Below are 16,349 nucleotides of genomic sequence, written 5' to 3' on the forward strand. Positions count from 1 at the left end.
CTGAGCAGCCATTAGTTTTAATTACCTTTTTATTACAGAGTGCCTTTCTGCTTTTTTTGTTGTATTTACAAAATATATTTTTCTTTTGAGAGCTTTTGAAGATTGTCTTGTCTGGTCCATAAGGACGTAGTCAGTTTTAAATTATAGTTTTAAAATAAATTAAAAATTTCACAGAACTCATGCTAGAGGCACCAATGGTTTCTGGTGTATTATTGTTTGGGGTTTTTTTTTGTTTTGATTTCAATCTGGCAAACATTGGTTTGGGATTTGGAGTTCACAGATCTTAAAGGCACTCTCTGGGGATGTTCAGAAATCAGTTTGAGAGGCAAGCAAATAAGAACTACAGTGGTTCTTTAAAAAGGCCATTCTTTCAGGCCAGATTTTTGCTACAAACTGTTGATAGCATAGTGGAATCTGACTTGCGACTGGGATTTCTTTGCAAAAAAGGCCCAGGGTTATAGATTGCTACATCTGGAAAGCTGCTTGTACAACAATGGGTAATTTTTGTTGGGATAGGCCTGGAGTAAACTGTACCAGCAAAAACAGTGCTATGGATAATAATAATATATACTGGTACTCTATATTCATATAAATTACAAAACCAGTGACGGCAACCTTGGCATTGCTCCTTCCTCATATGTCACAGAATCACATCTCCTCAGATATGATAAGATGATAAATTATACTAGCCATCATCTTCAATACTGGAGTTCCTCAGTTACAAAAATTTCTTGCCTTCAGTAAAGTAAATCTGTGCAAATCCTGTTTACTTCTGTAACTGTGATTTGTGTTAGTATTTAACTTGTTTTGTAAAAATTTGGCTATTGCAGATCTCAGTTAAACCTAAAACTGTTGAAAGGAAAAAAACAGATGCTCTGACCGGCAAGGGAGAAAAACAGATACTGAGGTAAATTTCCTTTATATTCCCTGTTTTCTGGTTGATTATTTTTTGCTAAGTACTGTTTTGAACATTGCGACTTTCTCTTCATGATAAATATCACAGCATAAACCCACTGACAAAGCATTACTCAACATAAATCTTGATATTGCTTTTCATCAGTTTTATTTAATGCAAATGTTGAAAATACATATGTTTAAATCACTGTTTAACAGACTTCTGTTTAGTTATATGGGTTAGAAATACAAATTTGAAAAAAGTCTACCTGCTCTGAGATACATAGAAATAAAATTAATTTCTGATTGTAATACTTGTGGATAAGCTTGAAATTTAAGGAGATTTATTTTTTTAACTGAATTGAATATGTTAAGAATAGGAAGTGTGAAGAAGATAGGAAGCATATGTGAAAAGTTTGTTGGACCCAGTCACCTGCCTCCAGTGGCCATAAACAGATGCCTACAAAAGTGTGGAAGCAAGCAGATATAATACTTAATTTTGAAACTTTCCCAGATAATTTATATTTGAAAACTTCCTAAGATAGTATGGTTTCTATCTATTTAGTGTCTCACATTAAATACTCTTCCACAAACCCACTTACCAATATTATTAAAATGAGCATATACAATATATATTGGAATCATCTAAAAATGTAATGAGTATATTATAAACATGATATTATGTAGACCTATTTGCTTACCAGCCTTTTCCTTTTGTTCAGTGTAAGCACAGAATCACAGGATTTCATAAATTGGAATAGTGAATCTTGATGTTCCAAGAGAGTATATTAGTAGAATATGAATTAATGCAGTACAATATGAATTCAGTTCTATAACTGAAGTTTCTCAATACATAAAAAGAACTGTGTGGGTTTGAAGTGCCCCATATGCCACTGCATCACTTTTGACCCCAGTGATATTTAGCGTGGTTCCTAAGGAGAAGGTCAGAAAACTAGAACCAGGAGAATTCACTGCCTCTGCAGTGAGATTAAATATCATTAGCCAGACATGGAGGTTTGCTGAGGGTTAGCACTGATCTGTGATTATCAGATATTATTATTTTTACAATATATTTTAGTAGACCATTACTTACCCTGACAGTATGTTTTTGTAATTTTCTTTATATCAAACAAAAGAAAATAAAGTGTCCTGTAACTGCTGAAGATGTGTGGGTATAACAAAATATCCCCTTTCAATCCATTTTCCCTAAGAGAACTTTTTTTTACTTTTCAATGTTCTTTAAACATGAAGATCATTTTTCATCCTTTAAATTATCCTTAGTATATAAGGACCTAGTTCTCAGATGATTGACTTTTATACCAAATTACTCAGAACTTTAAGGACAAACTTCAATCTTTGCTGGCAACATGGATGTAAGAGTGGGGATTTGGCATAGTTTGTGTTTTAAGAAAATACTAGAATATAAGTATGTACCTCATGAACATCACAAGGTAATTACAGCCATTGTTATAGTATTCCTTTTTAATTATGTTTTGATTTATAGTCTGGGGTTTGTTTGTTCAAGCTGATATTAATGAGATATAATTTAATTAAAATAAAAGAAGACATGGATGTTCTTGAGAGTAATTTGAAAACTTTCTGTCTAGAGTTCTTACCTCACCTTTGTTGCCCTTTTACAAAATACCTACATTAGAATTCAAATTATACTAAGTAGTTGTTTTATGCTTGTTTTAACTACAGGAACAGGTACAGAAACCCAACCTGTGTATTAAATGAACACTGAAAACAATTTTGGGTAGTAGTTGTGAAGACTAATGTGGATTCTTTGCTCTTTTTTTGCTAAGGTTGGTATTAAATGTGCGAGTTGGTATAGAGATCAGTGTCTGTCAGCACAGAAAGTCTATAATTCTCAGTAACCAGAGTTCCAACAACTAATTGTTGATGCATTCAGTTTCCTGGCCATCCAAAACACAAGCAAGTTCAGCAGAGGTTCTTTGTGTGGTTATTACAGGACAAGAAGATAGGCTAGCTGACAGTTGGGAACAACATGGATGTCTTGATGGCCCATATCTCTGATGCAATTTGAGCAGCCAATTTATTGTCATTCTGACCCCGCTGTTACACTGAGACTTATAATGGGGCTAATTAGCTCAGTTTCAACACTGCATTGCTGCAGCTACCTGGCTTCTAAGTCTGTAAGACTAACTGATTTTGAGTGGAAGAGGTTTTGCTGCCCGCAGAATTCCACACTGGCATTTTCTAATTTGTTCACCTGTATCTACAGTTTAATCAATTGATTATGAGTAATCAACTGATTTGAATTTGAATAATTGATTATCGAGCACACTGGGGCCTTGGATTGTGAGCTTCCAACTCTGAGTAGAAGTACCTCCATATCTGCATGGGCACAGTTCTCACTTCAAGACCAAGACTGCTTGTAAGAGCTGGAACAAAGGATGTGTCAATCCCAAGAAGACTAGTGAGCCCTAGGTTGACTTTGTTGCCTCTTTCCCCACAAATTTGCAACTTGCACAGATACCATCATCATATCTTCTGTCACGTCTGGGTATCATGACAAATATAACAATGTCATGCTGTGAACAGGAAGAGAAACAGAGGGACATTGCATAGGAGCAGAAAGGCAGGCTTGGTCAGGAGAATGACCCTCCCAGCTTGTGGAAGCACCATTTTTCCTCTGGAGATTTCTTTGCATTCCCACAGATTTCGTAGAAGATCAAGATAAAGCTATAGCTGGTTTCATATAGATGGTGTATGTATCCATGATGAGTACCACTTCAAAAGTCTGCTGGCAGCATCTCCTGCAGGCATTTCTAGTGATCATGGGGTTCAAGAGCCTGGCTTTCCAGAGTGGAATACCTGTAACTACATCTACATGAAGTGTTTTCCCCTTTTCTTGTGGGAATTCTTTAACTGATAAAAATGTTTCTGTAGCCAGTTATCACTCTCCTAGTGCCCATACTTAGTATTCTGTTTGTGTTCTTCAAATGACATCACTTAGGTAACAGGAATCATCAGATGAAAACTGAGTTTGTAGAATAATTAGATGCTCTGCTAACCTGCGAACCTAGAAATATACTTGTTTTTTTCCTTTCTCAGGTTTATTAATTCACAGTAGTAATCAGATATGCAAATATAGAAAGCATGCACATTTTTAGCCATCAAAATGTACAGACAATGTGACATTTGCTGACTAACTTCATCCATTTTATTTCAGAGGAAGACACAGTGTTCCAGGAAACCTGAAGATGGTTAATCCTCAAAAACGATAAATTAAAAAGACTGTAGGAGTGAGCCAGCTTCCACAGCTAAAGCACTGATTTAATATTAATGCCAAGAACTTCCAGTCACTTTTTAAAAAATTTAATTTGACTGAAAGTTTCTAAATTGAAAATGAAAGTATTTGTGTCTTATTGCAATGCCAGATCCAGATTGGAATGTCTTCTTGGATGCCTTAGTGTAAGTGTTCCTCTGCCTAATGGAATTGCTCTTCTAGTTGCCATCTTTGTACTGATGATCTCCGACCCTTTCCATTCTGCTTCACATCAGTGATTCTGAGTGTGAGGGAGTTGGAAAATTTGGAAAATATTTAATGTATTATACACTGTGTAGATCTTTGAACTATGCAGCCATGGAAAACAAACAAACCTCTAGCATTTTTGACCACTCAATCCAAGAAGAAGGCAGACTGATGTAACCTGAAGCATTGTCTAAGTATAACATTTTTAAAAGCTGGTTTGGCACAGATCCCATGTTGATTAACACTTTCTGTCTGCATGGTTTAGAAGCACATCACCATTTCCAGCTGCTTTAAGCACTAGTAATGGATAGAAATAACAGAAAAATTGAGCACTTTTTATTAAGGAATCTTCAGAGCCTATCTTGTGGAATGTTGTTCCTTGTGAAACGATATATGTTCTATAGAGAAACACATATCCTGGTATGTTGCTCTTTGAAATTTGAATTCTCAGAGCAAGCCTTTGTATCCACAGTCTTGGGGTCATAAAAATCTCTGTCTTCTTCAGTGGCATTGATCCTTGTACTTTTAGGGCCCAAAATAGTGCCAGTCCTAAAAGTCATCTCTTCAGTAGAAGTAGAACTACTTTGTCTCTTCATTCTTAAGCATGCAATTATTGTTGCAGTTTTATTACCTACATTTTAGTAATTAAATTTGGCAAAATTTTTTCAAGTGGCAACAGGAAAAATGTTTTGGTAATGAAGCTTCAATCATCTAGGTTACATCTTAAAAGCTCCTGGCAGAGCAAATGTGGTTGCTTGACTGCCCTTTATTATTTTAAGAGCATTCCTAACTCTTTGCAATAAAGTTTTTTTCCCTTTTTAAAAGCAGTACTAATAGTTCCTTATTACTGGCAGCATTAGAGTGACACTGTAATTAAACTCACAGTGAAAGACAAACCAATGGTGTCATTCTAAAATGCAGAGAGCAAAGACCTGCAGTATGGTAGAACATATTCAGTATGGAAATCCCTTTTTTTTCTCTTACATAGTATGAAATTCATTACAGATGTTACCATGATGCACGAGGTATCCTTCTTTCATTAGCAGGATAGTCTGCCTGGTTGTTTTTTCCTCATATAGCACAGCTGGTTAGGTTAGCACACTTCTGTTTGTGTTTTTCACATGAAAAATTTCCAAATGTTCATTGTGCTGGCATTTGTCATTGTGGTGAAGCAGAGGAGAAAAATCACCATAATGGCTCTATTGGCATAAAAGACAAAGGGACATCTGCAGTAGTAAAGAAGTTCCAGTTCTTGGATTCATGCAGCAAGCTTTTCCTACTGCTGTCTCTTAATCAAATGTTAGTGCACTCAAGTCTGGTCCATGTAGCACCTCAGAATAACTGGAAAAACTGCACAAATAGAACATTTTTTCACAACAGAAGACTTGATACTTCCTTCAAGGATATTCCTCATTGAGGACTTGAAAAGAGACTTTTTTTTGAAGCCTTAAAAGAGGCATTTATTGGTACAGGAATGACGTGGGAGAAGAGCAGACTATAACCTATTTAGTCCCTGTTTCACCTTGCCAAGAACAATTTAATTTGGGATTTGAAATGCAGTAGTATGATAATTAATTGCTAAAATGTGCTGTTTAACCATTCTGATTGTATGTCCAGTTGTAATCTTTGTTGTGCAAAATGGTTATAATTCAGTACTCATACTCTTTGAACTACTTGACATTTAATTTTCTTCCTGGTTTTCTGAAAATAAGGATGAACAAGTTAACTAAATTTGATGGCTCCAATTTCTTTGCAACAGCAAAAAAGAGAGGTTTTGGTTTCAAAACGTAGATCTCTTTGGATCTAAATAAAACTTTTACACTTTTAGCTTTCCCAAAACATGTAGGAATTTTTTTGTTTGATTTGGTGGCATTAGGTGAATGAGTGTTTTGAAATTCCTGGATTTATCTAGTGTGGGCTTTTCTTACTGTTTTGTTGTCCTGTGAAATGCGGTTTTTTGACATTTGCAGCAATGAACAGTTAGATGGCTTTATGTAAGACCTTCGATATGAATATTTCTGCACATTTAGGATTAACTAATCATTAAAATCCTTTATAGTATGCAGTATTATTTTAGGCCTAGAAGACAGAATCAGGTTTATTTAAAGTAGATATGGGAGTGTAGTGATGTCTGGTTTTCCCCTGATTTCACAACAGGGTGATCTTTTGTAATGCTGCCAACTATTTCAAGATAAAGTAGGCCTCCTTTTAAGTCTCTGTGCATCATACATGACACTGAAGGAATCTGAAATAAAAAATGGGAAACTGTATTGCTGACAGCTGTGGTCAGTGATGGAATGGAGCTAAACATCAGAGGAAGACAGGATCAGAGGTGAAGGTTTGAGTCTGGCCAAACTTCTTTCAGTGACTTCTTTTACTTGGGATTCCAGATATACAGATTGTAGTGTGTAAGTGTCTTTAATTGATAGACTGGGAAATTTGATATCCTAACTTGACACTTGAGAGTGTGCTGCCTTTACATGGTTACTCATGTAATTCCATTAATTTCAGATGAGTCATGATTTTGAGGTAAATAAGGCATTTTAAGTATTTACCCATAGTGTTTCTGGAAAATATAAATTTAAAATCTCAAATGCTGGTAAGCACACATTTCTTATTTCGAAAAAAATCCCTTTCTTGTTTTTTTCTTTTAGAGTCTCATGATTAAAGATGGTATCGTGTAATGATATTTGTTTTTAATTAATCAGTTTAGCAGCAGTGCGTGCTTCTATGATGGAATAAAATTAAAATGTTTATTGGACAGGAATTGACTGTGTGGCTGATTATTATGTAATTATGCAACATAACCACAGGCTGCAGAGAACTGGGGTGATAGGCTTCCTCCTGTTCAGGATATCATTAATAATAAGCAAGGTATTTTATTGCTTAAATACTTTGTTTAATGGGTTCTCTGTATTTAAACTGACTAGGTGGTACAGCTGACAGTTTCCCTGATTCCTATGATATGCTATCTCTGCTGGTAAAGATGAAGTGCATAATTTAGCCTTAATACATTTCCAGTAGAGGAGGATGCTGTGCAGGCGATTTTACAAATGTAATGCAGACACAGTAGCAAAAAAATAAATAAATTAATAAATAAGCAAGCGAACCTCTGTGCTATTAAGCTTCTGCTGTTTTTGCTAGACTGGTCTCAAACATAAACTAACTCTAGTTGGAAGCAGATATAATGTGCAGGGATTAAAATGATAGCTAATTGCCACAGTTTTATCATTTTACACAGAGGTGTCACACTAATGGCAGACAGCTCTAGACTGGATAATGAGGCTTTTTAGAGGTGGCAGGACCTTATTTACTTGGCAGATGAGTTTAACTCTCTCTTCCAAAAATAGAAACATTGGATTTACTTCCTTATAGGTTACATCTTAGAATCCAGTTTTCCTTCCCTTCACTAATCTGTGCCATAAGCTACCAACTAAGAACCATGTAGAGCTCAAATGAGTCTCTCATGTCTATGGGAGGAGCATGCAGGTGGGGCCAGGCTTTGCCTGTGGTTCTGGGAACAACTCAGTGCACCACCCCAGAGAAAGGGCTCTCACCATTTCTAGGCTGATAAAGTTCCTATGCTCTGGTTCCCATGTAACTTCTAACCCCTCCCTTTGATGCCTGGGAGAAGATGAATTCTGCTTCAGAATCCCATCTGTAATTTGGGGAGAACAGTGCGTTTCTGGTGCTGAGAAGTGACACAAAGATACATACACCGGTGCTGGAGGGAAGCCAGCTGGTAACACCACAATTAATCTGTCTGACCTAAATCAAATGAGTTTTCTTTTGTCTTACAATGAAAATGGATAATATTGGTGCTCTGTTGGTGCAGAAACAGCTGCTGCATCTTACTGAACAGATTTACCAGTCAAGACTGATGTCAGGGTATTTCCTGATGAACACAACCCAGTGTGACACAGCAGTGACACCAGTTGCTGTTCATGTCTTGTCACAGGGAAAAATGTCAGCTCTGAAAAGAGAAGGACCCCATGTGAGATCCAGGACAGGCCTCACTCCCACACCACCCTACAACAGGCACTTCCTCCTGCATCTGTCTGATCCCTCCACACAAAAAGCAAGTGTCCCGTGGGGAATCTGCTCAGGAATGATGTGGTATAGTAGCGCAATGCAGACTGGGGACAAAATTGGGCACAGCTGAAAGGTTATTTTAGGGGAAGGATGAAGCAACAAGGCTGTGCACTCTTGACTCACCCTGTTCTGATTAGGAATAGGATACTGAGAAATCTTTTAAAAATATGAAAATAAGGAAAATTAGCCTGGGAATCATCTGTCCCAGTTTGCAGCTTAAAAGTCATGCATCTAAGTCTGAGCTAATCACTGTATACTCAATGAGTAGTCAATAGGAAAAAAAAACAAAACAGACACCTTCAGAGTGCAGCTCCTCTCATTCTAACAGAGATGCTTAAAATGGATCAGGTGACACATCAATTGGATTTCTTTCCCCTGACTAGAAAGAGAATATAGGATGGCAAATTCAGAATAACCTGTCCACCATGTAGAAAGGTAAGCTGAACCCTGTTCTTGTGAATTTCTTTATTTTTCTTGCTCTGGCTAGGGACAATGACACCCAAGATTAGTAGAGGATCTCAGCCAAGAAGTAACACTGAGCTGCAATTTGACTCTCCTTTGGGTTGATCTTTCTGTCTCACAGCAGCCCAGCATTCAACAGAGGACCTGTTCTTTAGGCATTGAATTTACAGGACCCACAGATCTATTCTCATGTTGCACCAGTACTTACAAGGACAAATTACCTTGGTTTTTTTTCTTCCCTTTGTGTACATTTGGCAAGCTCCATGTTCTTTTGAAATCAAACCAATAAGCTGCTGCATTATGCTAAAAAGCCCTCCTAAAGCCTGTATACCTCCAATATACAGGTGGGAAAATACGGCCCATAGATCTATTTGCTACAAACTTTAGAAGAAAATTTGGTGCAATTGTGATAGGAATCAATAACCCAGGGATCAATCCCTTTTTGTGTGTTCCTGTCTCTTAAAAAGCTGAGCTAAGAATTAACTGATGACAAGTCAAATTATTGCCTGGGCAAATGTGTTCTTGGAGGATTAAAATAGTTTGCAATTCCTGCCAGGCCCGCAATGGCTGACAGTATAATTTTATTAGTATAATATATTCTGAGGGCAAGAATAATTTGTCCAAATACACTTAAAATGTTTGGATGAAATAATCTACCTTGCCTGAGGCTGCCATCAGAAACACTTATCAGGCCAGACCTTCAGTCTCATTGACATATGCAGAAGGCTGCTCCTGTGCCACAGCTCAGAGAGGTGTGAGAGCCCCATGTCCTTCACTGGCTGGAGAGGAGAGGAATGGAGGACCATTCTGAGGTCTATGCTGAATTTTCTACTCCAGACATCTGGAGCAAAGCACCAATCCTGGAAATATACTGTGTTGTGCTGTGCTCATTGAAGGAAATAAAAGAAATCTCTCTTTCCAGCCTAATCAAAATTAGAAAACAACGAACGATATGGTAAAACCACACTCAGTTCCTTGGCTCTACGTTGATGCTTCAGTCATCCTGGACTGGGTCTGACCCCGGTTCCCTGATCCACAGCTCCACTTGCAGACTGATGTCCTGCCCCAGCCTTGGCTGTCCCAGTCCCCAGGGAGAGGCCCCTGGTACTCTGTCCCAGTTTGTACTGCTCCTGGTGGGGTCAGTGAGATGTGCCCTGCCCTGCCCTGCCCTGCCCTGCCCTGCTTGCCCAGGGGATCCCCTGCAGCTCCCAGCCCCCAGTTTCAGGGGTCAGTGCCTGCCACCCATCCTGTCAGATTTGTGCTCTTTGGTGGTGCTGACAAAAATAACAATTTACTGACTGCAGGAGTGATTTACTTTAAGCACTTTAGCACCTGCTGTTGCTCCTTACAGGATTATCATGCCCCAGATTGTTCCTGGCAGCTCGGGGTTTACAGTGTTAGCACATGGCACATGTGTAAGAGTTACCTTACAGGGGAGCTGGGTTCATGCACTTGCTCTGTCCTCTCCATGACCCTGCTTCATGCTAAGATCTCTAGTGTAACTGGAAGCCACAGGTTTTAGGCATGTGACAATCAGAAAAAATTCAACAATTAAATCGACATGAAGGTTTTTAATGGTAGATATCAGCATCTGACAGTTCAGGACAACAGCACATTCTCCACCATTGGCTCATTTTGTCACTATGTGGATATCATTGCTATTAGCCTTTCCTGAGAAGGATAAGAAGGATACAAAGATGGAGCTTGTGCTAAAGGGTCTGCAGACATCTGGCATTTCACACTGCTCTCCTGGGCTGGCATTCAGTGGGGGAAGTTATAATAGTTTTTAGGGCATGTATTCTAAAACTCTTGGCAAAAATAGCTGTCTCACTCCTCCTGGTAATCTCCCCTGCCTACTTAATTGCTTAAATTGCTGGTTCTTCTGTTTTCTGATGTCTGCAGCACATCCTTTCTCACTGTAGCATTTCACAGGGCTGCAGACTTAGAGCTTCAACTTGTTTTATTGAAGATTGCAGCCTGAGCCATAGAAGACTTCCATTATTATTTTCTGGCCTGGTAACCATCTGTTTCCTAGTGCCAGCACCAGCCACAGTGGTGGCTGCTATGTCCTCTCTGAGCTGTCTGTCTTCTCACCTCTCACCATCAAAACTTTCACTGGAAATTACTTGAATTGCACTGCTTAGGATGGCTCTATGGACAACTATCACTTAGGAACAGTGCCCATGGCATTTCCAAGTAGGAAAGATGCCCAAAGATACAGAAAATGGGGAAAAGGACATGCTAACACTACAGAGAGCAAAGCACTCTGCAGCTTTCTCAGCCACTGTTCTGATGAGGTGCAACAATAAAATAACCCCACAAGCACCAGGAAATCCCCAACCCAAAATAACCCCCCTAAAATCTAAATATAAGGTTTATGCAATGAAAGACAGAAATGGTCTACACAAGTTTTGAGTTGTTCTGAGGAAAAGTTCAGCATGACTCTAAAAATATTGTAGAATTTCAATTCGTATAAACTTCAATTTTAAATAGCATTGGTACAAAGCAAGGGAGAGGAGGAAGTTTACCCTATAAAAGCCTTTGAAAGGTTTACTTAAGAAATACTTTTGAGGAATTCTTAAATCTAAAATGATGCTTGGAGATAAGGAATATACTTCTGCTACAGAAAAAAAAGAGGTTTGCTGAGGCCGTAATTTCTTTACTTGTAAAGATAAAGTTTAACAAGTTTAATGGACTAGTAATGTTCTTATATAAAGAAGAAGAAAAAAATAGATATTCTAAACTAAGCATTCATGCTTTTGGCATTTTTTAAGCCGTGGAGTGTAAGCATAGCTGAGATATTTGTCCCATATAACAGTGTGAAGATGGCCTAAGAGGATCTAGCAGATTTCTGGACCCCTGAAAAATGGTCCAAATAATATAAAATGTGTTTTATGCTAGAGTAGGTTAAAAAAAGGCCTGAATTATATAGGACTGACAAGTTATTTTCCAGAAGGGGAATGTACTGCTGACACTGTATGTTGCATGGGAAAAGTTAAAAATTGTAGTACTCAGATGCAGATTAAGGGATGTACTCAGATGGGAAAAGTTAAAATTTGCAGTACTCAGATGCAGAATGGGAGGAAGCATAAGCCAGCCAGCCAGTAGTCCAGGGTGACAACAAGGAATGGTGGAGAGCTCCTGTCAATCCTGCTTTATTTTATCCAACCCAAGTGGGTTTCCATTTCAGTTATTGCCAACTTCACAATGAAATGCAACTTAACCAGAATATTCTGCACTGTGCTCCATTTCAGAACTCTCAAATGTTCTTGGAACAGTTTAGCCTTTAGAGGGTTTCTTTTTGCTAGAGTTTTCTACAGAGCAGAAATGAATGCATCACTGATGTCATTGGGTGTACATTGCATCACACATTCAGTCATTCAGAAGTCTCTGATGTTTGACAAACAGAAAACACTCTGCTGAAATGGTTAAATAAAATAGGTCATTAGTTGCGTTTTTTTTAAAATACCAGTTCATATTTTGAAATGTATGTATATAAAAACACCGAGAGTAATCTTAATCAAAGGAAAAAAAAAGGTTTCCTTATTTAGGAATGCTAAAGAGCTTTTGTGTGACCTTTTCACCCACTCAAATCAACAAGCAAATCAACATTTTGATTACGCACATCTCTGTGAGCAATGCTCTTACCAGTTTAGTTATTTCACTTTGTTGCTGCCCAATAATCATTCTTTTAAATATAATGGGTCAGTCTCCTTCTTCTATTTCTTCACTGACCTTCAACATAACTGATATTTAAGAGCCTTAAATTGTAATTTTGGCAATTTTAACAAAGCAGTGATATCAAAAGTCTTTTGTCTATAAGTTGATTAGTCAGACTGGTGACTCTTGATAAGTTCAGACTTCTTCAGTGTGAGTGGAAAGACCAGCAGGTTTTCTCTCTAGGTATGATACTGTTATCAAATAAACATTTTCTATTTGTATACATTTGTCCTACATTTTTAAACCAAGGCTGTGCTGGAAGCTTTAAAGGTGACAATATCTAAAGTTATTTTGTGGCATCTGACTCTTATCTGTGTAGAAGAAACCAAAGAAATGCAAATAATTTTCACAGAAAATTGCTTGGTTTTTCTGCTTGATTTTTTGACTTGGTTTTGGGTAGAAAAGGTAGGAAATTGAAGTCAGTCTAGACAACATGTGCATGCAGCTTTTTTGGAATAAAGACACTGTTTAATATAAAAAAAAAGAAAATATACTACCAGATGTTGATGCTTATGTTTCTAAAATACGTATTTTATTTTCAATTCAAAAAATGGACACATCTGTGGAAAGTACTTCATACCAAAGGTTTTTAATGACTTAAAATGACTCATATTTATGAGTCTTGGTTTTGTCTGAATTTTTGGGTAGGAGGCACCATTTCAGCTGCTGGAAGCAGAGGTTTTGTCATGGAGAAATCCAGGTATTGCTTTCTGGGATTAACTATTGCCATCACTATTACCAGTGGAATCGTGCTCGGTAGGGAGTGAGTGTACAGCCTGTCTGCCTGCTTGGACGAGATGTGCATTCCACAAGAAAACTTGAAGCTAGTGTATGAAAAACCACAGAAATCTGTGAGACCTGTAGTTTTGTTCTCAGGTGACAGTTGCCTAAATGGAAGAGGATTTTCTTGGGTTCATAAAAAGAGGGGTTTCATTCCTGTTGCTTTATTGTACATTTAACTATTGGGTACCCTCTTCAGGTTGGTGGGTAGAAATTGCTGGCAAGCTGTACAGCTCCATGGATGACATCCCATTCATCTGCGCTGGGCTCTTGGGAAAACATTTTTACAAGAAGAAATGGTTGAGCTAAGAATAGATGATTACTTCTAAATTTGCTCTCTAAGGGCCATTAAGTAATCAAATGAGCTCCTCTGATTGGGAGGAAAGCTCAGTAAACCAACATAGTGCTGGGTCAGCATGTGTACTGGTGAGCACACAGGAGGGAGCTTCGCATGGCTGAGTGGAAAGTTCCCAGTGATGGCTGTGACCTGTTCTCTTCAGGATAAAGCACTTGATTAGGTGAATATTAAACAGACCTTACTTTGGTCTGCATCACCTCCCAAGGTGACCCTGCAGGTGGTGACCCAGCCTAGGTGTCTGCAATTCAAATGCGAGACAGCAAGACAGCCCAGTATATGGAGGTACTTACCTTTAAGGCTTCATTTTATTTAGACAGTTCTGAATATGGAATGATGTTATAATTAGGACACTCGACTGGGCTGTGGGAGATGATGATGATACAGTGACTCAATTTCTCACTTGTCTATGGGATAACAACTGTTTCCTGTGGGTGTTGTAAGCACTATAATTCTGACATATTCTAGAGGTGTTTCCAGCTCAGCATGACAAGCATTACCAGTTAAATCCTGCAAGAGTCCTCTAACTCAGAAAAATGAAACAAGAAAATTTAATGAATGGTGGAAATTGTGCCTGTTATATTTTTCATACAGCAAAAAAAAAAAGGATTATTTGAGTTTATTGGCTGGCCACCCAGAAAGATGTAATACACAGATTTCTGCAGCGCCTAGTTTCCTGCAGGCTGCTCAGACCATGGGCTGCTTCTGCAGCATAGCAGAGCCCTGATCCTGATTCTTTGTGACAGCCACTTCCACCAGTCTAGACCAAGTGAGTGTGAGAAATCATGGCAAGTTAATAATGTTTTTCATCCTCTCTTCCTGAAGGCTAAATGTCTTCTCTGTAGGGACAAAGATCCTCCAAAGGGTGAAACAGAGCAGTCCACATTTGCAGGCAAAAGGACAGCCACAAGTAGAAATCTGCAGAGTGCCGTGGCCATTACTTTGAATTGATGGTTTCAAAATCTGTCACATTCTACTTCAGAAACGGATGGAGGAAAGGGCCCTTTAATCTTCCTTTCTTTACTGGCTTTAGAACTGGACAAAATCTGCTATTTTTTTCCTAGCTGAGATTTGTACAGAACATCCCTTATGACCTTGCCAAACACCCTTGGGTTAGAGATATGAGCCTGAATGAAACTGTCAACTGTACTGGGAATATTTTCACTTCACTCCTCATCTCTGGATCCCATGCTCTGACTTTCTCCATACCTTTTCAAGGAAAGATAGGGTATTTGGCTTAGAATTTGGGTTTTGTCCAGGTAGATGTAGAGATGGAAACCTCTTCTTACCACCAAAATGAGAGAAAAGCATGCAAAAATACTGAGAACATTTGTTAGTTAAAACTGATTGGGAGCAAATGGAAAATGGTAATAATAATATGTAAAGTGACTTGACTCTGTAAGTTTTTCTTCCCATAAATAACTTTTAAAGGGTGAGTTTATGGCTGATAACTTAGCTGTAGCTGATTTCAGTTTGAATTCTTCAGGCTTCTCAATTTAAGCACAGAGATCCACCCACAAGAAACAGCTTGCAGACTCAGACCTTTAGCTGGAAGAGTTGTCTGACTTATGTCAATCAGCCTGCCAGCATATTCTCTCCCTATTCTCTTCCTAAAATAGTAGTAGCTAGTTGAAAATTTGTTTTTGTGGGGGTGGGGAGGTGATAGGAATAATAAGATGAATTCATAAGCCTGGCTGTGCATCATCCTATGTATATTAGCCATTCACATGTGGTGTATGGCTCCAGAGTTCACAGTAATGCCATTCAAAGAGATTTTGACATTTAAAGATCAAGTAGCACCTCTTTCATTTGGAGAGCATAACCAAAAAAAAAAAAAAAGAAAATATTTAAAGTGATCCCCAGAAAGAAAAAATACTGTAACAATGGTGTGGTAGCTTGCCATTTTGCTTGCACATAGTTTTGAAGATCAGTCAGTAGTTTCTCTTGCCATTCACTGTGAAATACAGTTCTAAAAGGGGTATATAAAAACAAGTCTCTGGTGTAAAAATGGCTACAGTGCCTCACTGCTAGAGATTAAATAGCCAAGGTGCTTTGAAAATCAGAGGAAATAACAAAAAATTATGTAACAAAGTTCTGCTTGCTGCCTTCTCCTTCCTTCTTCAAAGAGCTGGAAACTGAACTAGCCTTGCCTCTGGTCCATGCTTTCCTCCATTTCTTTCCTTCTCTCTTTTTTTTTTTTTTTCCCTTTGAATTATTTTTATTAGAAAAAAAAATGGCAAGTTTAGGAAAATGTAGTCATTAAGGAAGGAGAACGAACTGAGTTGTAAAGGCCCTCTTATTCATCTTAAAAGTCACTGAGTCATGCTGGCAGAGGGCACATAGTGCTGCTATTTGCACAACCTAAGGGCAAGAAGCATTTTTTTAAGCTCTTGTTGTTACAACACTTTTATAATAGGCACAGTCAGAGCAAAAACCTTCAGGAAAAAAGTAAACATTTTTATAAATTTGTTCTCTTGCATAAGAACTGAAAGGTGAAGCCAGCTTTTTCCCCATTCCAAAGCAAAAATAGATCAGAACAACAAAGAG

At 38.1% G+C, this 16,349-nt stretch overlaps 1 protein-coding gene across 1 annotated transcript in view; it reads left to right on the forward strand.

Moving 5' to 3' along the window:
• CCDC169 (coiled-coil domain containing 169) overlaps positions 1-15,646 on the forward strand; it is a 38,755-nt gene extending 23,109 nt beyond the window's left edge. Inside the window, 2 exon segments of the mRNA XM_085579044.1 lie at positions 831-907; positions 4,091-15,646. Coding sequence (XP_085435170.1) covers positions 831-907; positions 4,091-4,193 — 180 coding nt within the window. The 3' untranslated portion in view covers positions 4,194-15,646.
• The last annotated feature ends 703 nt before the right edge of the window (positions 15,647-16,349 follow it).

Source organism: Lonchura striata, chromosome 1 (genome assembly GCF_050655825.1).
Source record: "Lonchura striata isolate lonStrDom1 chromosome 1, ASM5065582v1, whole genome shotgun sequence".
Lineage (NCBI taxonomy): Eukaryota > Metazoa > Chordata > Aves > Passeriformes > Estrildidae > Lonchura > Lonchura striata.